At 53.7% G+C, this 26,645-nt stretch overlaps 1 protein-coding gene across 4 annotated transcripts in view; it reads left to right on the top strand.

Moving 5' to 3' along the window:
* Positions 1 to 26,645, top strand: part of ACOT7 (acyl-CoA thioesterase 7) — a 104,952-nt gene that overhangs the window by 38,222 nt on the left and 40,085 nt on the right. For all 4 annotated transcript variants that reach the window (XM_020285507.2, XM_075993465.1, XM_075993464.1 and 1 more), the window contains exons 3-6: positions 2,456 to 2,612; positions 7,357 to 7,448; positions 12,225 to 12,339; positions 19,732 to 19,818. In XM_020285507.2, coding sequence (XP_020141096.2) covers positions 2,456 to 2,612; positions 7,357 to 7,448; positions 12,225 to 12,339; positions 19,732 to 19,818 — 451 coding nt within the window. The remainder of the gene's footprint in view (positions 1 to 2,455; positions 2,613 to 7,356; positions 7,449 to 12,224; positions 12,340 to 19,731; positions 19,819 to 26,645) is intronic.

The raw sequence follows: 26,645 nt of genomic DNA, 5'->3' as shown, positions 1-26,645 counted from the left end.
AAAACACACTTGGCTTAAGTCTGCTTTGGGGGCTTGCAGACAGTACTTGGATGGTTCTGAGAGGTGGCCTGCCAGATGCAGAGGGTGGCCCTTAGCCCTGCATGGCTCTGTGGCCTTTCCAGCTTTTGGCCAGTGGGTGGTGCTATAGCCACATAAATGTCCGTGGGGGTGAAAGCTGCAGTCCCACACATTGGTGAGCTGCTGTGGGTGGGGACAAGCATGGGCGGGGACAAGCCCATGCAAACCAGAGTGGGGAAGCCCCAGGTTACCCTTGCCGGCATAGCTCTAGAACTTTCCCAGCCACCCCCATTTCCTGCCCAGCCCCAGCTGCCTCACCCAGACCTGTCTTGGGACATTTACAGCCTCAGACACGGTCACAGAGTCCCCTGAGTCCATGCCATGCACCTGAGAATCCGCTGGGAGAGGGGCAAGATGGAGGTTTCCTGGCCATACCTCCAAAGAGGCAGGTTCTGGGCCTGGGCTGGGCCTGGGAACTTGCATGTTTGCCTTGTACCTGGTGAGTCCTCGTGCAGGTGGGAGAGCTGCATGTTGGTGCCACAGGGGCAGCAGGTGGGCGGTGGGAAGAGCACACATACACCAGGGCTGCGCTGACCTCCTTGCTGTGTGACATGGGCAGCTTAACTAATATGTCCCCCTTGCAGAGGGGGACTGTGAGGGTCACCTGGGCAGGTGACACCAGAGCAGGCTCAGGCCCCACAGGCAGCCTCTCCCTCCCCTGCCCCCCACCAGGCCAAGGAGCACCTCATTCTCTGTCAACACCCTAAGAAACGTGATTGTTTTAAAAGCAAGTCGTAGTGGTACCAAGTACCAAGTGCTCTGTTTGGAAGACGAAGACCCAGTTTCCCACTGTGCAAATACAAAACCATCTTCTGTGTCATTCAGTCAGCAAAGGGGGAAAATAAGTTGGTTCTGGGTGCTGGTGAGGATGCCGTGAGCTGCCAGAGGCTGGTCAGTCCCTGCTGTCCTTCTGAAGAGCACTTTGGGAACATAGATCAAAATATTTCTCCCTGAGACTTAGGAAATAATCCCAAGTGCAGAAAACAGTTTAAGTGAAAGTATGTTTATCACAGGATCGTTTATAATAAGAATCAATTGAGTTTGGCCCAAATCTCCAACAAAAAAAGAATATTCTGTTCTGTTTGGCCATTGAAAATAACTCTACTGGAGTGTCTTGAAAAGGAAATTGCAGAAAAAGATAAGAAAGTCCTTCACTTGTGGCCGTGGTTGAAATGTTTGTGTCCTCCCGAATCCATTTGTTGAAATCCTAACGCCAAGGCGACGGTATTAGAAAGTGGGGCCTTTGGGGTGATTAGGTTATGAGGTGGAACCTTTATGGTGGGATTAGTGCCCTTGTAAAAGAGGCCCCGAGATACCCCTCACCCCTTCCACTGTGTGAGGACGCACGAACCAGACGCCCAATCTGCCAGCCCCTTGATCTTCGACTTTCCAGCCTCCAGAACTGGGAGAAGTAAATGTTATTTATAAGCCACTCAGCCTGTGGTGTCTTGTTAAGGCAGCCAACGCACCAAGACACGCATCCCCAGAGGATGGATGGTCTCCAAGGTGGGCTAAGAGAGAAAAGCAGCACGTCCCCAGAGGATGGTCTCCAAGGTGGGCTAAGAGAGAAAAGCAGCACACGTGGCGCAGCCTGTTGCACGTCCGCCGTGCAGTGCAGATGCGGCGTCTGGTCAGACACGGGCATGGGGAGCTCGGGCTACTGAGGGGTTGGTCCCAGTTGCTAGAGACAAGCAACTAGAGGCAGACCTGGAGGCACATGCCTTTTGTTCCTTTCGAAGTTTGAATTGTGAGAATGGGTTGCCTCTTTGAAGGGCAAATAAAGTTTGAATTAAGGAAAGAAGAATAGTGATTGCAAAGAGCACATCACAGCACAGGCAGATTATTTTTCCCATGTTGAGTAAAAAAATCAAAATGTGAAAGTGTATATTTAGTTTTTGCACAACTCTGTACGAATAAAACTGCAAAACGAGGAGCCCACACACAAATAGATGCACCAACAAAACCCCTATTCTTAGGAAAAACGTCTGGGAAAAAGATCCCCAAATAGTAACTGTGGTTATCTTTAGATGGGAGCAGTGATGTTCCCTCCTGTTCCTACTTTTTGTATTTCCCAACTTTTCCATAATGAGTGTGTATGCATTTTTTCACTCTTTATCATGGAAGTAATGTGTGTTTATTGTAGAGAAATTAGGAAGAAAGCCATTGGTGGTCCCATTGCTCAGAGCCCCTTCGGCGGTTGCTGTGGAGTGTTTCCTCGGGGTCTTTGCCATGTTCCTGTGTCATTGTGTTCAGGGCGTGGTGCCCATAAATTGCATTACTTCCGCAGTGGGGAAGGGAAGCACAGGCTTTCCACAGGGAGCATCTCGGGGTGAGGGGCTGGGCCGGCCATGCTGACGGCCATCTCTGGTCTTTGTAGGAGCGCTGCGTGGCGGCCCTGGCCCGGGTTGAGCGCACCGACTTCCTGTCACCCATGTGCATCGGCGAGGTGGCTCACGTCAGCGCGGAGATCACCTACACCTCCAAGCACTCTGTGGAAGTCCAGGTCAACGTGATGTCTGAAAACATCCTCACAGGTAACTTGCCAACGTAGCTGGCAGTGACAGTGACAACTGTAATGGCGATGATGGCGGCCGCAGCACTGCTGCCGCCCACCTTCATCAGGGCTCACGATGCCGGCGGGGATTGTCCGCGTGCCAGAATGACCTCCCTCAGCCCCCACCCCCATCCTGGGGCAGGCGCTTCTCTTACCCCCGTTCTGCAAATGGGGAAATGGACTTCGGTGGGTTGAGCAGCAAGCCCAAGATCACACACCTAGGGCAGCGCTCAGACCCTGGCTGTCCGGCTCTAGCCCTGGGTGTGCGACCACTGCTTGTCCTGCCTTCCCGTGGCCAGCTGGTCTGCAAGGCGTGGGCGCAGGTGCAGGCTTGGAGGGTGTCACCTGCCCTCCAGCCCCTCTCTGGCCCACTCGCCCTTCAGGAGCACAGCAAGATGTTGGCTCTGCAGAGGACACTGCTCACTTGTGGGGACCTGCCCCAGGCCCCTCTCCCTGCTCCCCTGGGCCCCAGAAACCAGGCCTAGAGAGAAGCTGCCTGGTCCAACCTTTGGCTTTGGTTTCATCTGAATATTCTTCTCCTTGGCCATGGTAACCATGGAAACCCATTTTCCCCTTCCCGCTGGGCGCCGCAGGAGTGTGGCTCCAGTTCTCACGTGCTAGTGATTCTTTTTATACCCAGGCTGGTGACAGGGAAGGCGGCCTCTTTGCCTGCCCTCTCACTGCCACCTCCCCAACGCAGTCTGGGCCCGTCGGCTCCTGCAGAGGCGAGGCTGGGCCACTGTGCTTCCTCCTCCTCCCTTCCCCCTTGCTCATTGGTGGCTGCCCTGGAGAGTGCTGGCTCAGAGCTGTCTAAGGGGCTTGAGTCTTCTCCCCATGATGGGCCGGGAGCAAGCAAGTCATTCATCTGTAACATTCTGATAACCTCAGCGGGCTTGGTGATTAGAATGGTCACGTCAGCCCAGTTGCAGCACGGTCAGTGGTGTCGCTGAGCGAGGCCCTGGGGCCGGGGCTGTCAACCTGTCTGTCTCTGTGCTTCCATGCCCTGTGCGTGGCAGTCATTTCTCGCATCAGATGGACCCTCAGATGGCCTCAGGCTGTGGCACGGGAAGGGGTGCCGGGCACTCTCCCACATAGGGCCAGCAGCCCACCACTAGGGAAAGGCTCAGTGCAGGCTGGGATCTCTACATGGGGGGCCCAGCCCTTCCTCTCTTGGGCTGTGCTGGGGATGGAGCCTCTCCCCGTCCCTGAGAGGAGGACGGCCCGCTGCTCTCTGCTGCTCTCTGCTGCTTCTCGTGACCTGCACGCCTGCGGTGGACAGCCACTTCGGTAGCGCCGTTCTCACTGTAGGAGTTGGTGGCTTCAGTAGTGGTGGGAGGGGCCTGCTCTACAGATTCCCTTCCACCAAGCCACAGCCTGTGAGGAAGCCCCAGTGGACAGAACGACAGCCATGCTGCTTGGGAGGAGGAGGGAGGCAGGGAGACAGGAAGGCGATCTTAGACTTTCAGAGGATTGGGGACCTCTGTCCCTGCAAGAGGGATCGAGCCAGCCCCATGTCAGGAGTGTTGGGGTTGAGGAACTGCCCTCCCCACCCCAGATTATGAATTTCCTTTTCCTGGCAGCTTCTGTTGGCTCCTAATAGATGCAGAATCAGTAGTGGGTAAGTGAGTGAGTGAATGAATGAACAGAGGTATCGTGAAGAGCTGGGCGTCTACGCAGAGAGACATGGCGCTGACAGGGTTTCGACTGGGATCGTGTGGTCTGACCTGTGTTCCAGGGTCCTGGCACTTTGCAGGGCAAGGGTGGAGGGAGAACAGCCCTTGCCCTGCGATGAGGACGCTTCTCTGTGGCCCCAGGTTTTCTGGGCGCTGCAGCCCCCAGCCTTCTTCCCTTAAGGATGGGCAGGGAGAGCCTTCGGGGGCAGAGACAGTGCCGGGCACTGCCACGGACATGCACTCTCCCCAGGATGTCGGGCAGGCATCGTCACCCCATTGCGCAGATGAGGAAACGGAGCTCAGGGAAGGCAATGTGCCTGCCCTGGGCAGCTTTCTGCGGTGGGGCCGGGATGAGGCCTAGGTGCTCCCTCTGACCCTGCCCCTTCCTGCATCCCGGGGCCAGAGTCACGAGGCCTGGGCCCGAGGGACATGGAGCCTCAAGGGCTGCAGCTTTTCTCTCCATCTTGCTCGTCCTGCCCAGAGCCCATTGCTGTCTCTTTCTCTGTGGTGGCTATCGCTCTCTTGTCTCCATCTGCCTCCTCGTCTCTCGTCCCTCTGTCTGTGCGTGTTTCCCGTTGGTCTCTCAGATCCGCGTGGGTCTCTTTTCTCTCAAGGCCTTTCTCTGTCTGCGTGTTTCTTTCTGCCCACGTGTTCCCTGGAAAGGGAGCTAAGGAGGACCTGGCTTGTGGCCGCCTGGGCACACAGACCCCCAGTGCCAAGAACAGTGCCTGGCGCCCAGCGGGCACTCACAGACGGGGAAACAGGCCGGGGAGACGAGGCTGCATGGAGAGCTGTTCTTTCTCCACCTGGGAGGCAGGGCTCCCCTGCTCCCGTGTCCCCTCCAGCTGGGCTGCGCTGCCCGTCACGAGGCGGCTGGCGAGCACGCGCCCGGGCAGACAACCCACAGATCTCTGCCTTTGAGGCTGCTCATTCATCTCTGGCAACTGTCAAAATATTAAGCTAACCGGGACGTGATTGCTGCGAATTGCTCCAGAAAATAGCTGGGAGCTCTTAAGATTTTAAAAGAGATATTTTTAATGCTGCTGTTGTCTTTTGATGGTTTTATTAAATGATGGAGAAAGCGTAATTAGCATGTTTGCCTCATTTGCTTCATGGTGTTCATTAGGTCTAGAGGGCCACTCAGGTTTCCATGGAAACTGCCTGTCAGGCTGGCTCTAGCTGAGTCCGGCAGGAAATCTTTATTCCCAAAAGCAGGCTGTCAGATCCACTCTCGGTCAGAGTGGGTGAAAATGTTTTCCCGTATTATTTGCCTGTGGTTTCCAAGCCCGGCAGCCCTTGTCCTGGTGGAGCGGTTGTGGGGGTGGGGGACAGGCCTCTTTTTAATTGACCACCCCGGGGCCTGACTTGGAGCCTGGGGCTGTGTTTAGTGAGGAAGAGGGCACTTTGTCCCGGGAAGAAGGTTCCAGGTAACTAACTGGGAGGAAGTGAGCTCCTCTGGGGTTCAGGGAGGGGCCGGCCTGCTCCCCGGCCATTTACCACAGTGTCGCTGTTCTACTCTAGGTTGTGAATCTTCCATGTTGAAGAAGCCACTTTTTTTTTTTTTTTGAGACAGAGTCTCGCTTTGTTGCACAGGCTAGAGTGAGTGCCGTGGCGTCAGCCTAGCTCACAGCAACCTCAAACTCCTGGGCTCAAGTAATCCTGCAGCCTCAGCCTCCCGAGTAGCTGGGACTACAGGCATGCGCCACCACGCCCAGCTAATTTTATATATATATATTAGTTGGCCAATTAATTTCTTTCTATTTATAGTAGAGACGGGGTCTCGCTCTTGCTCAGGCTGGTTTCGAACTCCTGACCTCGAGCAATCCGCCCGCCTCGGCCTCCCAGAGTGCTAGGATTACAGGCTTGAGCCACCGCGCCCGGCCAAGAAGCCACTTTTCAAAGGCATCCTTGCACACATTTTCCTGAGATGACTGGGGCCTGGGGGGATGGCACCAAGTTGCTGTGTGACCCTGGATAAACCCCGAACCTCTCTGGGCTCTAGGCTTCTCCTGAACCAGTGAGGGGTGTGGGCCAGTGAGCTTGGGGCTCGTTCAGCACCACCAGGCCACAGGCCTCTGGCTCTCAGCCTAGGCGGGCCTCCCTGCCAGTCTCCGCTTCGCTCTGTGGCTGGGTTCTATGCCTAAAGAAGCCCTTTTCTCAGTGCTTGGAAGCTTCTGGAGTGGAGCTTTGAGTTGGCCAGCAGCAAATCCAAGCATCTGGTGTGAAGGAAGCAAGTTCCTGGGTGGCAAGAACAGGGCTTTGAGGCGCTGGCTCCACTCTCTGCTCTGGCTGTGGTGGCCCTGGCTGTGTCCCCCCTCCCCGCCTGGGGCCTTCTGCCTGGGCCCAGCCTCTGCAGCCTCCTGACCTCTGCGGTGTGCATGTCTCTCTGGGCCTCCCCAGCTGGCTGGGGATCTTGACAGCGTTTGGACAGGGGGTTGGGCTCCTCTGGACACGATGCCTGTCTGAGCGCCAGGCTGTAGTTTCCTAAGCCGGGTGTTTCTGAGTCTGATGTTCAGTGTCCACTGTGACCCTTGGGTGGTGGCTCCAGCCAGTGGCAGGTGGGACTCGGGCTGAGCGCGGGCCCCTGACTGGTCGGCGCGCAGGGATCCGCCTGCCGCTAATCCGTCCTCCCGGAGTCTGCGAGGGCCAGCAAAGCTCTGACCGTTAATGACCCGGCTCCATTCCTGTCAGAACACCTGGAAGAAGGGGGTGTCTGGAGTCGCTGTCCTCCAGGGGAAGCAGTGTTGGGACGGCAGCAGCCCAGGACCACCCTGGCTTACACCAGGTGGCCAATGTCTTTCCAGCAGCCCCCGGAAACGGAGAGCTGTCCAGAGTGGGCAGCCTCTCTCTGCAGGATCGGGGGTCTCTAGTTCTGTTTGTCCACACTCAGGTGATGGCGGTGACCTAGGCCAGGAGGCTGAAAAAGGCCTTGGGGGTCGGGGCCAGAGGAGGCAGCACAGGGTGAGGCGGCGTTTCAGCTGTTGAGACACCTAGCCCCTGGCCAGCCGCCCCGTCCCCAGGGCGTCACTCACGTGGTTTTCTTCTCTTAAGGTACCAAAAAGCTGACCAATAAGGCTACCCTGTGGTATGTGCCCCTGTCGCTGAAGAATGTGGACAAGGTTCTGGAGGTGCCTCCTGTTGTGGTAAGGTGACCCCTTTCACTCCTTTCTCGGGGCACACAGCGTAGGCCAGGTCACCTTGCCTGGGGCTCAGCGAGCTAAGGCCGGGAGCCCTCCTGGCTGGGAGGAGACACGTCTGCTGGGACCTTTCAGTGTGTGTTTCACTCATGCTGTGAATGCGAGCCTAAGCGGGCCCAGAACCCGTGGACGTCCTCCACGCTGGGGGACTTTCTTATTGCACTCACTGAGCAAAGTCGGGTGACAGGACCGGAACAGATGACATGTCCTGGGCCGGCTGTTCCCCCGAGGCCCCTGCAAGCTGGTGTTACCTCGGCTCCTGGCACAGTAGTCTGAGGATATCTCTCCTGTGAGTCTTTGCTCCTCCTCCCTCCTCATCCCTGCTGGCATCCCCCGTCCCCCTGGATTTCTCTGTTTCTGGCGCTGCTGCTGCTGGCGGCCCCTCTGCAGCACACGTAGGCGCTGGTTGTGTTCACTCGTGGTGTCGCTGCAGGCGGGTTCTGGCGGGTGGGCCTGTGGAAGCCTTGTGTGCAGACTCTTGGGGGACAGACGCTGGGGACAGAGGGATTTAGTTAACTCCCTAAAAGTGCTCCCTCACCTCCTCTTGCCCTGCTGAGTCCACTAGAGATTTTGAGGACAGGTGTGAGCGGCTCCTCCCGAGGTTTAACCACTTCCCGCCTCCCCTCCCGGGAGAGGCACTAGCTGGGGAAGCAGGTTCTAGGCCTCAGCAGTCTTGGCCTCAGCAGGGAGCTCTTTCCTGTGCCGAGATATGTGCAGGGCGTGCACGTTTTAGAAGGGAAAAGCTGAGAGCCAGATTGTCAGGAGCTGGTATCTGTGCTTTTGCTCACAGACCTGACAGAGAAACTGGACAGGTAGGTCTTTCTCCTCTAGGGCCGTGGAGCAGCTTTCAGTGGCTCCAGGGTGCCAGGGCTGGTGGGGGCTCACTCCTGCCACACTGCATATGTGAGACTGTGGGGCACTTCCCGAGACTGGCTTCCTGTTTTACCTTCCTGTCCCCAGCTCTATGTCTAACTGGGCACCTTACCAAGGCCCCCCAGGAAAGGTGTTTCCCTGGGTGGGGGTGGCTAGCCATCAGGTCCAGCAGCTGTTTGGTCTAGACTTTATTTAAAAAATCTTGATGACAGGGGAGCCCTCTCCATATTTAACAGGCAGGATGGGCAGGGTGGTGGCTGCATCCTTTGGTTTCGAGAGAGCGGGGTGGTAGCACCCTGCTAGCCCCTGGTTGGCATCAGTAGAATTGCCACCCCTTGCGAGAGGAGCAGGTGGGAGGTCAGGGCTGGGGTGGGAGCCTGACAGCCCCACGCCTCCTGCCTGAATCAGTGTCCTGGGGCTGCTGTGACAGCTGCCACAGACTAGGTGGCTTTCAAACAAAAGCTGATTCTTTCACAGCTCTGGAGGCCAGAAGTCCAAAATCAAGATGTGGGCAGGTCTGCACCCTCCGAAGACCCTGGGGGAGGATCCCTCTGGGCCTCTTCTGGTGTCTGGTAGCTCCAGGTGTTGCTTGCACGTGGCTGCATCGCTCTGCCTCTGTCTGTACGTGGCCTTTTTATAATGACACTGGTCATTGGGTTTAGGGCCCCTCCCACTCCCTGTGACCTCATTCTGACTAATTACATCTACAAAGACCCTGTGTTGATACTGTTCACATTTTGAGGTTCCAGGTGGACTTTCATTTTGAGTGAACACTGTTTAGCACAGTGTACTACCCGGCTCCCCCACTCTCTCACCCTCTCTCCCTTTCTCTGTTTTTCACTCGTTTTGCCTGGGACTGCTCTCCACACTTGGCTGAGATGCACATGGGGTCATTTTGAAGCAGCGCTAACTGGGGGGCTTAAGACCCAAGAGGCAGGAGTAAGGCAGAGGCACAGTGGCTCTTCTTTAGAAATGGCAAGATGCCCACCTGGCTTTCACCTTTCCTCCAAGCCCTCGGTGTTAAATTAGCCACATCACATGTAAATACGCAAACATAATTATTTAACTGATTTTAATTTTCAGATGTTATAAAATTCTGAAATCTCCAGTGGGCTCTGTGTCTGGCTTCAGCATCGTGTGGCACATCTTAGGCGATGATACTGAGGGAAGGGTCCTGAACGGAACACAGTAGCCTCTGCTGCCTTTTCCCTCGTCACAGCCCATGTGCTGAGAGGGGGTCTTTGGCCAGTGGTGAGAGTTGGGTGACTTCAGAGCACCCTGGCTGCCGTTCCCTCGCCACGGTGACAGGGCCGCTCTCAGCATGGTCCCTCTGGCCCTGGTTCTCCTCGCCCAGTAATTAGTGCCCTCCCACATCGCTTTGTGTAGCAGGTTTGATGAGACGTAAATATCAACTTGGGCCTGGCAGAGGAGTGTGCCGAGGCCATTCTCTTGAACCAGGCAGGCAAAGCTGCAGCTGGGAGGGGCTGTGCCAGTCCCAGCTGCAGCTGTTGCTAAGCTTTATTTGCCTTTCTTCCCCCACACACGCTAGGCCCACAGAGCGTAACCCTTCCGTTGACTTGGACTACAGGTCCGCTGTTGTCACCGGCAGAGCCTCGGGCCTGCTTAGTGCAGCTCCTCCCTGGCTGCAGGGCGTCTGTGTCCGCGCTGGCAGCCTGCGCACAAGGCTTCCTTGTCCCGCCACAGCATCCTCCTGCCAGCCTCCTCACACAGCCGTCATTATTTAAGAAAACGTACATCTGTGTAGATACAGATATGTACACATGCATGCATATACACACATACAGAGACACCACACACATGCATGCATGTAGATATCTTGAGGACACATGTGCACACCCTCCAGCTCCTTGGACTTGAGCATCTCCCTGGAGGAAACACAGCTGGCGACTGCAGTGTCATTTAGTGCAGGACTTTGTCTCTTTGTTCCGTCTTCCTCCCCCGCCTGGCAGAGGGCGCAGGATTCCCAGTGAACAGGGAATCGCAGTGGCCCTGTGACGGGAAGGAGAGGTTATCACGGTAGCTGGAGGGACAGCCTCAGCCCTGGAGAGGATGGAGTGGCCGCTGCAGGATGGACGCTTTGGTTTTTGTCAGATGACTAAGTGTGTGCATGCTGAGAGGTTCACAGACAGAGCCTTAGAATTTGGGGCCAAGCTGTCTGCTGCTTCCAATCAGCTGGGTTTGATGAGCCCCCAGGGTGAGGGTTAGTGCCAGCCCATCATTAAAATGTTCCAGTGGTTTTGTTCCCAGATTGAAAGGCGGTGTTTGGTGAGGAGGCCGGGCTGCTCTGTCCTCGTGGCTCGTGTCCAGTGCTGGCCCCAGCCTCTCCCTGTGCACCCGCAGGGCCCGCACGGGTGTGCTGGACACCACGAGGAGTCATTAGGCTGGGGCTTGGCTTTTTTTTTAAGGAAAAAAAATCTCTTTCAAAGGCATTTCTTGAGGACACTGAAGTTCAGCCATCCATTTTCCTGGGCAGACGCAGCACACGCTCTCCTCTTAGCGTCATTACTTGGACGGCGGAACATTAGACATGTTTTATTTATGGAGGAAAAGGTTGAGTTATACACAGCGACTTAAAACACTCCCCACAGTTTGTTTCTTTGAACAAACGCTTCAGCTCCCTCCTCAGCCTGTCTCGAGGCTGGCCTGAGGGCCAGAGCTGAGGGTGACTGCTCTGGGAGTGGCGTGCCACGCCCATGTGGTCTTGGAGCTGAGCCACCAGCAGGAGAATCGAGATGTTTGGAACTGGGTTTTGAAAGACGGTCTCAAACAGCCACCTGAGATGAGTCTGCTTGGGTCAGGGGGGCTCTGAGTTCTGGGGCTGCCCTGTAGGCTCAGCCGGAAACGCTGGATGAGGGGACGGAAGAGCGCGAGCTAACCACAGGTGTGGCCAACAGGAGGCCTGAGGGCTGGGCTGGGCTGGGGACAGGCGGGCAGGCTGAGGGCCCAGGAACCTGGTCTGGGCCTGGCACACAGGCCCGGGGCCCCCTCTGAGCAGTCCCATGGAGGGAGTATGCTGTGCCCGCTACTCTGGACCCGGAGATGGGGCCACAGGCGGGCCATGAGTCGGGGGGCCATGAGTGAACCGCTGCTGTTATGTCAGAGAAGCCCAACACCCCTGTTGTACCCAGCACTCTGGGGCCTTGGGTTTTGTGCAGGGTTTTATATTCACATTTGTTTTTAACTTCCTGGGTCAAGACTCCTGTGATCCATTGGGAGAGCCTCGGGGGGGCTTTACCTTTGGCCACCTGTTCCTTGCAAATGTGCCAAGGGAATGTTTGGTTGGCTAAGGGTGAGCAGAGCAGACGGGCGGTGTCGGGACACATGGCTCCCACTTGCCCGGGGGCCCCTTGATGCTGTAGTTTTATGTCCAGGAACGAATCCTAGGGTGGAGCGGGGCAGCTGCAAATGGTTATAAGTGGCTGAAAGATTGTTGGTATGTTATGTTTTTAATAGTGAAAAGTTGGGAACACACTAAATGCCCATACATAATGGATCAGTTCCATAAATTTTTACATGAACAGTGAAACGATCAAACATTATTACCTTTAAACTCCGCACATAGCACCATAGCACTTTTCATATATTCATGGGCACGAAAGCAGTCTAGGCTGGATTGTTAGCAGACATCTGGCCCAGGTCATCTCTGGGGAACGGGGCTGGGTGGGGTTTCCACCTTCTCTGTGTTCTCACCGTGTTAAGTATATATCATCAGAAACAAAGGGTAGATAGTCCCAGCCACATAAAGCTAGGGGACACCAGGAGCCTGATGCCCTGGGCTGGGAGTCCACGTCCCGCCATGGCTGAACCCTGTCTGTGGTTCCCCTGCAGTATTCCCGGCAGGAACAGGAGGAGGAGGGCCGGAAGCGGTATGAAGCCCAGAAACTGGAGCGTATGGAGACCAAGTGGAGGAACGGGGACATCGTCCAGCCCGTCATGAACCCAGGTAAAAGCCGGGGTGCGGGGCACACATTGGACATGTAGAGGCGGTGGGGTCGCCCTCCTCGTGGTTCCCAGGTGTCAAGCACCCTCACCTGGAAGCAGGCTCATGGGCTCCTCAGGAGGATGTCCCCTTGCCCTGCCCTGGCCCGGGCAAACCCCTCCCCATATCGCAGTCAACAGGCAGAAGGAAGGTGACCTGAGCGACTCAGAGCCCCAGGAGGGCTCTGCCACCCTCAGGCCCCACTGCCTGGGCAGGGGGACCTGTGCCTATTTACGGAGAATTTGTCTTTGTCGTGTCTTTCCCTTGAGTTTGCTCAGGAGCTTGTTTTTGATAGGCTTTCTAGCTCATCAAAAAGAAGAAAAAGACAAAACAGCGGTGGCTCTTTAGGTGTCATCTCTGTCTGGATCACCCTAGATGTTTGATGGGGGTGACTCTGCTCACCCCTTCCTGGGCCATCGGGCGCCGCCGTGGTGTGCACAGGTTTCCTGTAGAGTTGGTTCCTTCCATTTCCTGGTCCATTTGCCTTCAAGTCCCAGGTGTTCTGGCTTTAACAAAATGTTCATCCAAAATCTAAACAAATAGATTACAGGATGTTTTCTCTAAGAAAGGACTTTCAGGCCGGGTGAGGTGACTCATGCCTGTAATCCTAACACTTTGGGAGGCCGAGGGAGGAAGATTGCTTGAGGCCAGGGGTTCAAGACCAGCCTGCATAACATAATGAGACCCTATCTCTACAAAAAATAGAAAAATTAGCCAGGTGTGGTGTCCTGTGCTTGTAGTCCCAGCTACTGGGGAGGCTGAGGCAAAAGGATCACTTGAGCCCAGTAGACTGAGGTTGCAGTGAGCTATGATAATGCCATTGCATTCCAGCCCAGTCAACAGAGCAAGACCCTATCTCAAAAGAAAAAGAAAGGAGGTTGGGCGCGGTGGCTCACGCCTGTAATCCTAGCACTCTGGGGGAGGCCCAGGCGGGTGGATTGCTTGAGGTCAGGAGTTCAAAAGGACTTTCCACACAGAGAACTCCCAGGGTTCACATAAACAATTCAGGGCTGGGGGCTCTGGGGGTTGCATCTGTCCCCTCAGAACATGAAGAACCCACTGGGGTGGGGGTGGCCCGACCACCACAGGGTCTTCCCAGTAACGGCCATTCCCCCTCCTCTTGCATACACTACGATCACATTTAATAGTGTCAAGAAGACTCTGGAAGAACACACTATGTGCTTCTCTGCCTCGCTGTGAGGGTATGGGCTCCTTGTGCATGTGTGTTCCATGCTGGGTTCCATGGGGCACCGTCCTCGACCCAGACCTCTGCCTGGGAAGGGATTGCTGCCCTCCAGTGCCTTGGGGGCCCTGGCCAAAAGTAGTGCACGTTTGAGTTCCTGACTTGGCTTTTTATTGGTTTTGGTTCCACCCTCGGCAGTGATCTAAGGACCTGCCCTGAGTAATCCCTTTTCCTCTTGGATGTGCCTGCGGGCGCAAGCTCTGCTCTGGGTCTGCCTGCTCCTGGCCCTACCTGAGAGATGCCCCAGCTCCTGCTGACGCTGGCTCAGGATGTCGTTCTGGTCACCCACCTGCCTGGCTTCAGTCTGCATTGGACACCAACCCAGCAGGTGTGCAGATTGGAACAGGACTTCTGGGCTTGGCTGCTGGCGTGCGGCGAGCGTTTGACTCCCAGGCAGAGTCTGTTTGAAGGTCGAGCACACGTTTGTGTGGCTGTGGGCTCCTTGTATATGCCTGTTCCTGACCCTTCCTGTGCTCCAGCCCCAACTGCCAGAAGCGGCACAGTTGTTACCTCAGGCCAGTGGGACTGCGTAGGTTGGTTTCTTTACTGTTGGTAAAACCTCTGGTCGGTTCTTTTTCTTTTCACATCTGCTTTTCAACAAACATCAAAAAGAAAGAAAGAGAAAAAATTAACCTGTCAGTACTAATAGAAAGAATGTTGCTTTGATGAACCCCCAGTGAAATGGCATCTTTTAAAAATAAAATGTAAATAGACAATGAGTTTGTCAGCACAGCAGCACACAGGACAGGCCCGGGGCCTCTGTGGTGACCCGAGAGTCAAGTCCCTGTCACGTGCAAGGCCTGGGCACATGCCACTGGTGGATAGTGACCATAGGCCCAGGCTCTGCTTCGAGGAGGGCAGCCCAGCGGGCAGGTCAGACAGAGGCATGGAGGCCTGTGATGGGACGGGGGGAGCGGAGGTGTCTAGGAAAGGTGCCAACACAGCCCCCAGGTCTTCCCAGGGAGAGAAACTGGAGGGGGCCGGGTGAGGCCTCTATAACCAGGGTGGGCTCATCTGGGACCGGCCTGGTCTCCTGTGGGGAGTTGGGCTTGGCAAGTGCCATGTCAAGGGGGCAGCAGCTCTGGAAGAAGGGTGTGCACGCACACTTGGCATCGGGGTCTTTCCAACGTGTGGGACCCTCTCTCCCAGCCTGTAGGCCCCAACTCTGCCCCCCTAACCTAGAGTCAGATTCCAGACTGTCGCCTAGCAACCTCCACAGGGGCAGCGTCCTCTCTGGTATCTTCTCAGAGAGTCTGAGCATCCTTTAAATACCAGTTGTCCGATATATATAGCTGTAATTTCTCAGTATATATTATTAAAAAATCCAGCTGTCCTTACTGTTTTCTTCATCCAACAAGAGAAAATGCAGTTACCTTGAGCACCTCAGATTCCCGGCCGTCAGCTGTCCAGCCCTAGCTGCGTGGAGACTGGTCATAGGATCGTCCACTCCGGGCTGTGGGTTTATGACAGAATCAGCCCTGCCTCAGACGAGTTCAAGTGCCTGCCTCATCCCTGGCCCTTGGGTTGAAAACAGTGTTTACTTCCATGTCTGGTCCACCCCTGCCAGTACAGTGGGGGTCTTGGCAGGTCACCCAGCCCCTGGTTCCTGGGTTGGGATCCGCCTTCCTGGGGTCAGGCAGGCTGTGGCCAAACCCAGGCAGCTCCGCTGAGCCACTCTCGAGAGTGCGGAGGCTGGAGAGCCTGGGCTGAAGCCACTTCCTCCCAACGTCACCAGCCATCTGGCCAGGCGCATATTCTAGTTTCCACGTGCACTTGTTCACAGGATGGGGAGCGCGGCATGGAGGGGCAGGAGAGGATGAGGGCGAGAAGGGTGGCTCTGGAGTGGCGCACTGCCTGGGTTTGAATCCCAGCTCTGCTGCCCCATGGAGACGTAAACTCCCATGGAGACGTAAACTCCCTGGGCCTTGGTGTTTTTCTACAAGAAACAGGTGATCGAACCACCGGAATAGGGCTGTTGAGGTGATGTGTTGATAGAACGCACAGGAAGTGCTGGAAGTAGCTTCTGTCACATAGGACGGGGTCAGAGAGGAGAGTTTTGTGTTTGTTTATGGCCAGGTGAGTCTTGCCCATTGCTACCCTAGGATCCTAATTCCTCGGCTCATTTTGATTCTGCAGCTTCAAAGATTAGACATTGTATTAGTCAAGGTTATAGTAGCTGTTACAGCAAATAAACCCTGGAATCCTAGTGTGTAACTCAGTAGAGGTTCATTTCTTGCTTCGGTAAAGTCAAAATTGGGTTTTCCTAATCGGGGTTGGATCTCCTCCAAACCGCAGGGGTTCAGGGACCCTGGCCCCTTTGGTTTGGTCTTGTAGCTCCACCCTCTGTAATAGGTTCTGGAAGGGGACAGAGCAGGGAGGCTCAGATGTCTGAGGCTTTGGTGGACCAGGCCTGGAAACGGCACAGAGCTGTCCTGCTCATGTCCCATGGCAGGCAGGAGTGGTATTTCCATACCCTGCAGAGGAGGCTGGGAAACGTGGGCTTGCTGAGTGTGGAGGAGGGTGAGGACATAGGTTTGGAGATTAGTTAGTAAGTTGTCTCTGCCTGGTCCTGCCCTCTGGACACCAGATCCCTGTTTTGTTCTTCTTTGCATGAGTAGAACCTCACCCTCAGGGTGACCACCTGAAATCCACATCGCCCTCGGAGTGCAGGGTTGTGGGCAGTCTTCTCCACTGGGCTTACACGCGATTCCTCCTGGTCCTGCAACCGATGAACTAAAACGGCGAGGTGTCTGCACGTGCACTGTGCACACAGTGGTGGGAGAAGGAGCAGAACAAATGTGCTCATTTGGGAAAGGAAAGAATCAGACGTCCGTAGGAGCCCCGGTCCACACAGTGGTGAATCCCGCCAGAGTCTGAGCTGTGGCCATGGGGGACAGTCCTTGATCAGACCCTGATTCCGTTCTGGGGGAGGAACTCCATGGCCTCTGGCTCTGCCGTCTGGAAGGTTCTTCCTTGTTCATCTGAAGGGCGCGTTGGGGAGCGGGGCTCACGGCCCACTTCCTGCTCATCCAGGGCTGGGGATCCAGAGTTCCTTTAAGGCGTAAATAGTCAACAGCTTTCTTGGTCCTGGAGAATTCCGTCCCCTTATTAACTGAGTAGGTGTCCAGGCTCTTTGCTTCCAGCAGTTCTATGTGACAGTGGCCACACCCAGTGTCCTTTCGACACATAATCCTCAGGCCTGTTGTATCTCGTTATTTTCTCACTCCATTCTTTCTCTCTCACTCTCTCAAGACACACAAGCGTAGGAAGACCACACTTCAGTCTGATTTTTGATATAAGGCTGAGTCTTAGTGGCTTTCGATTTCAAAGTCTCTCTCAGTTCTTGGCTCAAGAAACAATGGGCCTTTCTCATCTTTCAGTGCACCGCATTTCTGGACTCTTCACTTTCATCTCCGCTTACACACCAGCCACTTCTCTCTTGACCTGCCTCGCTGGGAGCAAGAGGATGAAAGCTGGCGCTGCAGCTCCTGACGCCGTGGCCGCTTCCCTCAGCCCTGCGGTACGGCAGGCGTACGTCTCGGCTGCCCGCGTGTCCCACCTTTTACACCAGGGTGATCATAAACAATGTCCCTTTTCATTTGGGCAGCACCCCACTTCTTTTGTGTTTGTGTGTGTGTGTGTTTTTTTTTTTTTTTTTGAGACAGAATCTTGATTTGTTGCCCAGGCTAGAGTGAGTACCATGGCATCAGCCTAGCTCACAGCAACCTCCAACTCCTGGGCTCAAGCGATCCTCCTGCCTCAGCCTCCCAAGTAGCTGGGACTACAGGCATGTTCCACCATGCCTGGCTAATTTTTTCTGTATATATTTGTTGGCCAATTAATTTCTTTGTATTTATAGTAGAGATGGGGTCTCACTCTTGCACAGGCTGGTTTCGAACTCCTAACCTTGAGCAATGCGCCCGCCTTGGCCTCCCAGAGTGCTAGGATTACAGGCGTGAGCCACAGCGCCCAGCCAGTACCCCACTTCTGATACCAGTTTATGTGTTTGTTGAGGCAGCGCTGGCAGGATAAGAGATGGCACCCTAAATCTCTGTGATGTGAAACTGAACCTAGCAGGGCCATTTCACATGTGGCCCGGTTCACCTGAGAGACGGAGAGCACAGCAGAGGCCATTGGGGAGGAGCGAGGGTGGTGCTCCTTTCTCCTCGGTAAGTGCCTGTGCCGGGGGGCTGTGAACCAGACATGGCCCCTGCCCTGAAGAGCCCTCCTGGAGTTCCGGGTTATGGCCAAGGGTAGGTTCTTTGTTGTGGGGATTTTGGTGGCTTCTGCTTATTAAAAACCCCTCAATCCAAGTTCTGAGAACATTAAGTTATGACACACGGCTCAACTGCTATTTCTAAAGAGTACTACAGAACAGCGGGGCTTCTCTGTGGCTAAGGAGCTGTAGTTATTTCCAATTGTTTGTCATTTGAACAAGTAGATATTTGATGTGACAAAGATTTTTGTATGTAGTTTTCAATTGTTTGAAATTAATGAAAAAATCTTTCCTCATTGTTCACATGGAGGTCTCTTAGTTGGTCAGAGCAGTTCCTGAGATTGGGCCAAATCTGAGGATTTTGGTTTCCATTCATGCTCTAAAGTAGTTATTTTCACGTCTTCCATGAGTGGAACGTGAAGCCAGCGGATGCAGCGTGGAGTAGTGTGGAGCGTGGGGGAGGCGGGCCCTTAGTTTTGGGGATGCTGGGCTGGCCGCGCCAGCTGGGGCATGTCTCTGGTGGTCGTGGTGGCAGAGGGAGCCAGCCAGCATCCTTCGTGGCTCCCTGGCTGTGGCCTCCCCAGCAGGACCCTGGGTGTCTGGGCCCCGAGGCAGACTGGGTGCAGCCGTGGATGGGTGGTGCCGTCCTGCCCAGCAGGGACTGTTAACTGTACCTCTTGACACAGCAAGGAATTCAAGGAGTCATGTGTTGCTTAGCGACAGGGATGTGTTCTGAGAAATGTTGCCAGACAAATTCATCGTTGTGCAATCATAGAGTGCATTTGCACAAACCTAGGTGGTACAGCCTACCGCACACCTGGGTATGTGGTACAGCCGTTGCTTCCAGGCTACAAATGTGTACAGCAGGTTACTGTACTGAAACAGGCAGTTGTGACACAATGGTGAGTATTTGTGTATCTAAACATAGATACACAAGGTTTAAGGCTCTAGCTCACCTGAATTCTGATTTCATGCTCCATGACAACGCCAGGTGACTAAATACACAGTTTGGAAGTCCACGTGGACTATATTTGTGTGCAGGGGCTGCCAGAACAAGGTGCCACAGGCCGGGCAGCTTAAACAGCAGAAATCTGTCTCACAGTCCTGGCACTAGAAGTCTAAGATCAAGGTGTTCCAGGGCTGCTTGCTCCTGAGCCTGTTCTTCTTGGCTTGCAGAACTTCGTTTTCCTCCCTGTGTCCTGGCAAGGTGGTCCCTCTGTAGAGGCCTGTGTGCAGACCTCCTGTTTTCACAAGAACACCAGTCCTGTTGGATCAGGGATACTCTAATGACCTCATTGTAACTTATTTCTTTAAAGACCCCATCTGCACATAGTCACATTCTGAGGTTAGGGGTTAAGACGTCAACATACGAATTTGGGGGGATACAATTTAGCCCATGACCTGGAGGCACACACCAAGGTCTCATTGGTGACAGTTGACATCTAGGAGACCCCAGGTGTCAACTTCTGGATCAGGACCACCCTTCACCCCACCAGCATTTTTGCTGCTGAATAACATTACTTGTCCAAGGCCAGACTTAGAAAGTACCTGTCTTTATATCCCAGTGGAGGGTCACATGCAACCCTGGGACCTTGTGGCTTCGAGATGTTTAGTGCTATCCTTGGATGGGGCCTGGCAGGAGCGCCGATGTCCCTAGAGAGTAATGTTGTGACCTACTAACAGAATGGCTAATTAATCCTTGAAAGCCTCCCCCTTTACCAATTGTACCCCCATTTGAAGACCACAGTTTTTCTTAAAGAAATCATATGTAAGTTGACAGCAGTTGGATACCTTCGGTGACCCCGCAGACCTTAGGGCATTGTCTCATTGCTAGACCTTCAGATGTGGGACTTGATCTACCACACGACTGACTAATCCACCTCCTTTGCAATTCCAGAGCCGAACACCGTCAGCTACAGCCAGTCCAGTTTGATCCACCTGGTGGGGCCTTCGGACTGTACCCTGCATGGCTTCGTGCACGGAGGTAAGAAGTGAGCGATTGTGGCTGCCCCCTCCGTCCCTTAGCTCCTTGTTAGTCCCCCAGGAAGCCATGCTGCCGGCTGACCTAGTTTAGGTTCTGTGTTTAGTGAAGTATAAATTTAAACTTTTAAGAGATTGCATAATAAATTACTGAAATACCGTCGACTCTTGTTTTTCAAATTGGAAATGAAAGTCAATGGGTGACTGCATCCCAGTGGGGGGTCAAGGGCAACTCCATGACCTCATAGCCATGAGATGCTTAATGGCTGCCCGTGGGTCAGGGGTAGGGCCTGGGGGTGCTGACATCCCCAGAGAGTAGTTGTTTGTGACCCACCAACAAAGATTGGCTAATTAATAATGTTTTTACCCCTGGTATTTGCATTTATTTAGTCCCAATAAATGCAGGTCCCGCCTCAAACATTGCAGGCATTTAAGTTCCTAGCTCAGGCTTTCCCAGAGCTCAGGAAACATCACCGGATCACAAGAGGACTTCGCGCTAGGTTCAGATGGACATTTTTTACTTTAATAGTGGGTGATTTTGTGATTTAGGGCAAACATAAGTAGCTCATCATGCCTATAATTTCATGGATATTGTCATTTTGAAGGAGATTGAAGTAAACTTCAAAAAATAAGTTGATTTGAAGAAAAATATCAGGGAGAAAGTAGTGAAGTGGTATAGATGATAGCAGGAGCTGGTAAGGTGTCGTGTAGCTAACAAAGCTTGGGCACAGCTGTTCTGGGTGTGCTATTCATCATTTCCCGAGGCATGCAGGTCCTTTTGCACAGTGCTGTTCATTTGTACTGTCCTTTCTAAATACCTGGAATCCTAAGTTCTTCTGCACTCAGAAAACTCCCATTCATCCTTCAAAACCCATTTCATTTTTTTTTTACCTTCCTAGCATAACCAGATCAAAACCCATTTCAAATGGTACCACCGTAGGCTTGGCTGCATTGGTATTTCTACCAGGGATGCCTCAGGAGCAGGGCATCCAGCACTCCACATAAAAAGAGGCACTTTGCAGATACTCATTCTGTGAGAGAGGCACAGATCATTTGAAGGACAATGGGCCCTAGGCCTGTCAGAATCACAGTGGATCCTGATTTGAGATATGTTTTTAAAGTTTGTTCTTTTTTTTTTTTTTTGGAGACAGAATCTCACTTTGTTGCCCAGGCTAGAGTGAGTGCCGTGGCATCAGCCTAGCTCACAGCAACCTCACACTCCTGGGCTCAAGCGATCCTACTGCCTCAGCCTCCCGAGTAGCTGGGACTACAGGCATGCGTCACTATGCCTGGCTAATTTTTTCTATATATATTAATTGGCCAATTAATTTCTTTCTATTTATAGTAGAGATGGGGTGTCGCTCTTGCTCAGGCTGGTTTTAAACTTCTGACCTTGAGCAATCTGCCCACCTCAGCCTCCCAGAGTGCTAGGATTATAGGCGTGAGCCACCACGCCCGGCCTAAAGTTTGTTTCTTTTTTAAACTAATCCCCTTGGGTTTTTCTTTTTTCAGTTTCATTATTATTTTTCTCTTTCCACTAAATGCTCACTGCACTGCCCTTAAATCTGATTAACTTAGGTCCTACCCAGGGGAAGCTCTACTTTATAACAAGTGGTAGTTTCCAGGCCTCTGAATATTGTAACAATCTGAGGGTCTTTCTACCCTGAAACTAGCTGTGGCCTCACAAGTTTCCCATTTCTCCTTCCTCACCGGCCCTTTTCTCTTTCTAATTCCCTCAAAGTCCAGGGTGGGCAGCAGCCCCCTCTTCTGGGCCCAGGTTTCTGTAACTTCAAAGAATTGTCTTTGAGCCTCACATGTCTTAATTCTACCTGTTATTTGTGAAACTCTGTGCTACAGTTTTTGCGTATTTTGTCCGCATGTGCGCAGGTTTCCACCAAATGTGGCATTAGCACCATGGCTTTCTCCTTGATGAGAAGCCACGCTCACCAGCCAGTGTTGCTTTCATCACGTGCTGGGAGACCTCAGCAGGCTGCCAGGAGCGAGGGAGCTGTGGAAAACCCCTAGAAGTCTGCAGCGGGTTGCATTCATTCATGGGGTCTAAGCTGCTTCATGGGATACAGGCACCTGTTTAGTGTGCGTTTAAGAAGTGTTTATGATGGCTTTACAATGCCTATTTCAGTAGGGGCTTTGTGCCCACGATTTATAAAAATATGTCTAATAATTTTACCAAACCTAACCGTCTCTTATGTTGCCAGCGACTCACCAGGAGTGAATGAATAAAGTAAACACCATGTTGAAAACACCCAGGAACTATGATTTTATTGTATTTTCCTACAGAGTACTGTTAACAAGAATGGCATCTAAAATCATCTGAATCAGAGTCTTCACTAAACTGTAATTCAGTAGATGCCAATTGCAAAAGAAAATAGTGAACTGAAATGGATGCCAATTCAGCCTTTATTCAGCAATTCTGTCACTGTGGGTGTCTTTAAAAAGCTGCACCCGAGTTTCATTTTCTGTGATTGCCACACATTGGCTGGCCTCATTCTTGGGACTTTAAACACATGTCTTGGTAACGACAGACTCGGGAAAGAGGTATTGCAGAAGGGAGAAGCCTTTCTGTCTGGGAATCCCAGGTGGAATCCAGTGGCTCTGGCCAGACCCCTGCTCATTCCTCCTTTCCCGGTGCTCGGAGAGCCTGCTGCCGGCTGTTGTTGAATAGTAGACAAGGCCGGTAGGTGAGCCAGCACGGGTCAAGGACAATTGTCCTCGAGGGCCAGGGAGGAGGGCCGGCTGTGTCTCTGCAGCTGTAAACTGAAGGATGTCGTGCAGAAGCGCCAGCCTGGCTGTTGGCTTCTGCCTTCCCTGAGTCCTGAGGGAATTGCTGCACGGTCCCCCTTCCTCCTCCTGAAAGTGCTGGGTGTCCCCAGAAAGGGCCAGTTTCCACCTGTTCTCCCTTCCCCTCCCCTGCCTGTTATTGGTTGTGCAGCCTGAAGGGGTACCTGGCAGGTATCTGGGGGAGGGGGTCCAGACCTTGCCAGGTGGCCAGTAGCCCTGCCCTGTTCAGGGCAGACCCCAGAGGAGTCTGGAGCATGCATTCTTCACTTTTCAACTTCCAGAGGCCTTGGCTTTTTCATTGGTACTTTATTTTTTATTTTTAGATTAATTATTTTAAACTAAGGTTTTATGTGGAAACAATCAATCCAAAATGGCTTTTGAAAAGCACAGCTATCTCTCATCCTCTCTTCACTCCTGCCTTGCGCTTCCAGCAACTTCAGCTGCTGCTCCTGGTACATGGCTCAGGCTTCCTAAATGTGAAGCTCTTGCTACTGTCCCTTGCCATGTAAGTTTTGGATGTGTGGCTATACAAATACCATTCCCGGCCGAGCCAGGTAGAGTACTACAATGACATTTCTTTGTAAGTTTGTTACTGCAGTTGCTAATTACTGCTTTGGTTTCCACCTGCTTTGAGTATCCGAGTAAGTCTCTCTACCGGGGGTGCTCCACTGGGTGTTTTGCTGCCGCTGCCTGTCCTGGCAGCCGACTCGTCCTGGATCCACAGTGCACATGTGTGGAATGTGCGCCGCACTCTCCAACGGCCCTCTAACGGTCTGAGGGACAATGGTCTGAACTGGCCCCCTGTCTAAAAAGTTTGAGGACCCCTGCCTCCAGGAGCTTTGTAAAACGCTTCTCGGTACAGTTGTGCTGGCCAGATGATTGTTCAGTGCTGTTTTCCCTGGGGAGTTCCACCCGCAGTCTTCCTCTCCAGTCGCTCGCTCCCGTGCCTGCTCCAGATTGCTCTCCTGAGACTGCCTTTGCCTCTCGCCTGGGCTGACGTGCTGATTCACAGATCTTCAGTTTTCCTCCTTGCTGGTTTCTGTGAAACATGTCCACCAGTGGCTTCCCATGAGAGATAATATATTAACTAAAATGAAGCCTCAGCTGCTGTAACAAAGGCCCCAAACAGCAGTGGCTTCAACAAGAGAGACTTTTCCTAACGCGATGATGCGGCTGTGAGAGATCCAGGGCTGATGCGGCAGCTCGGTGACATTGGGCCCGGGCCCTTCTGCCCTGTTGTTCCACCGTCCCCGGGGTTGCCCTCTGCGTGCTGCGTGTTGGCGTGACTCTACGTCGGTGTTCTCGCAGACGGGGAGAGGAGGGCGAGAGAGAAACTGCACCCTTCACTGTGCTCCCGTCCCCACAGCGCCATGTCTGTGGGTGAGGCCAGCTAGGTGGATGTGTCTGTCGGACAAAGGAACTGCTGTGGGAACAGGGGAGCCGCTGTGGGAGGTGTTCTTGGTCGTGGGTGTAGAGTCATCTTTCTGAGCTTTGCACGTGTGAAAATGTCTCCTGGCTGAGTATGGCATTCTAGGGGGAATTCTCGTCCCCAAAGGGCTTGGAAGGTGTTGCTTGTGTCTTCCTCCTGCGGGGTTCCTGCAGGGAACTCCAGGCACTGTCAGTTTTCCCTCTGCCTGTCGGTGACCTGATGCCCACTCCTCACTCTGTCTAGCCCCTTGCCCTGTCCCCAGTCATCCAGCAGATGTCTCATTAACTTGCTCATCTGAATAGCAGATCGTGTGGTTTGCAGTTTCTGGGCATTTCTTCCTTGTAAAGTGACATCCTTCCCTCTGGACACCACTGGAGCTGTGTGCTCACGTTGAGAGCCACAGCTCTAGCTCGCTGGGCCCTACCCCAAGTGTTCAGCAGCTCTGGGTGGCGCCCGTCCAAGCTGCTGCTGGTTTGGAGACCACCGAGGATGGAGAAGCACTGCTCTGGGCAAGAGTCCCGACCATACCTGCTCACATCTCTCTGAATTGCTCAGCTCTGGGCCCACCCTTCACAGGCCGTCTCGGCAGATGGTCTCACCTCTCGCGTTACTAAGTTCAAGTCCCATCGTGGTCAGAGTCCTGGGCCTTCCCCTCTCATCTCGGGGTTCTTCCTGTGCCACCATCTCTACTTGGGAAGGACAGTCCTCCTTTGCATAGAGTTGGCCTTGGGGGCACCCGCCCCACTGCCAGCTCCTTCCCCAGACCCACGTGCCTGATCCAATGGTGGCAGGAGGTCCAGGTGGTTCTTGGGACAGCCTAGGGCAGATCTGCGTCATCAGTAACCCTGGAGAAGGGAAACAGCTGGGAGGAAAGAACTTTCCTGGACTGTAGCACCCACAGAGTGTCTTTCCCTCCTTTTCAAAATAGTTCCAGTTCTGAAATCTTTCTTGTCATCGTCCTAGGTACCCTAGAGTAGGCAGTCCAGGGCTCTTTTTTGTGCTATTTAAAAAAGCTAGAAGAAAAATCTTGTTCCTACGGTTAATTATTGTGATCCTCTTTTAATTATACCTTTAAAGACCTGAAAACTGGGAAAGGAAGAAAGTTGAGAAGCTTTTAGTAGAGACCTGAACGTCCGGGCCAGTGGCCACTCTGTTCTGGGTGGTCAGACACCCCCACCCCTGGCACCAGCTTCACTGGGGACATGGGCCAGCTGGCCCCAGTGCCACAGGTGCCCTAGGGAGTGTCTGCCACGTTTCCTTGTTCCAGCCTGGGCAGGACCCGGGCGGGCCTTCATCCCAGGGTGAGAGCCAGGTTGTTCAGTTGCTGCTCCGGTTCCTCTGTCGGGTCTTCGGAGCGTGAGCAGGGCGGGAGGAGGGGAGGGGCCGTTCTCTGGCTTAGAAAGGAAGCCCAGCATTATTGGTCACCTCGGTTCTGAGTAAAAACCAGCTCTGCACAGAGATGCAGGTCAAGGTGGCCTCCTCGGGGAAGGGGTTTGCTCAGCTCATGTCACGTGGTCCCGGGAAGCACAGGCCAGGGTGTGTGCCAGAGAATTGGGGCTCAAACAGCCTCCTAAACTTGTCTGGTCCTCAGAAGCCGTCTTGGTGCTTGTCGAAAGCAGGTTCCCAGGCCCTCCTCCTGGCGGGCGCCGAGCAGGGCTGGGCTGGGGCCTGGCGGTTCCGATGATTCCACAGCTAAAACGGCCCTGTCCTCACTCCCGCTTCCCTTGACCTCTTGAGGGCATTGCTCACCCACCACCCTGCAGTCCCCTCCCAGGGTTTCAGGCCACCACCCTCTCCGAATCCACCTCCTCCCACCCTGGCGGGCGTCGGGGGCTCCTCAGCCTCCACCTGCTCCTCTCGCCTGCCCCTGAGCGCGTCGTCCCAGGTCTGTCCTGGGCACCTCCCTCCGCCTTGTCTCCGTGAGTTCTCTGCACCCTGTGGCCTCTGTTGTGGCCTCCGGTGGCACCTGACAGAGTTGCTAGTATCCACTCCGTGCCCTCAGAGCTCTGGCAGCCCTTGGCGTCCTCACCAGGATGTCGGGTCCTTGCACCTGATCTTCCTCGTGACTTCCCCACGCGCTCCTTCTCCTAACGTCTGCAGCCGCTGTGTGCACGGCGCCCCTGGGATCGTGCTCAGCATTCGCCCCGAGTCAGCCCCGCTGGGCCTGGGTTTCCTTTTCTGCAGGGGAGCTCTGGGGTCAAGGGTTAAATGAGATAATGCAACTGGCATGTAGGAAGTACTTAATCAAGGTTATTTCTGTAATTTTTATTCTATTTCATTAGTTTTCTTATTACAGACACAGAAGGAGGATGTTCTACTGCATGGGACTGGAGCTTGTCCCCTGTAGCCAGTGGATCATTTATAAATTGTGACCATGTGCTTGGCCACGAAGAACGTTTTAATTATAAATTCCCCAAAGTGAGGCCCCCTGAGCCCAAGCCTCTGTGACAAGAACGTGACTACCTGGAAATGAAGCCACGTTCCCCCTGATAATTACTGGCCAAAGGAAAGGTAAAAGCTAGACTTAGAATCATTTAGAAAATAACGAAAAGGAGAAGCTTCCTTTCAAAATTGGGGAGATGGTTAAAGATGTTCTCGGAGCA

The sequence above is a fragment of the Microcebus murinus genome, chromosome 2 (assembly GCF_040939455.1).
Source record: "Microcebus murinus isolate Inina chromosome 2, M.murinus_Inina_mat1.0, whole genome shotgun sequence".
Classification (NCBI taxonomy): domain Eukaryota; kingdom Metazoa; phylum Chordata; class Mammalia; order Primates; family Cheirogaleidae; genus Microcebus; species Microcebus murinus.
Note: the sequence above shows the minus strand (reverse complement) of the source record. Positions and strands in the feature narration are given on the sequence as shown.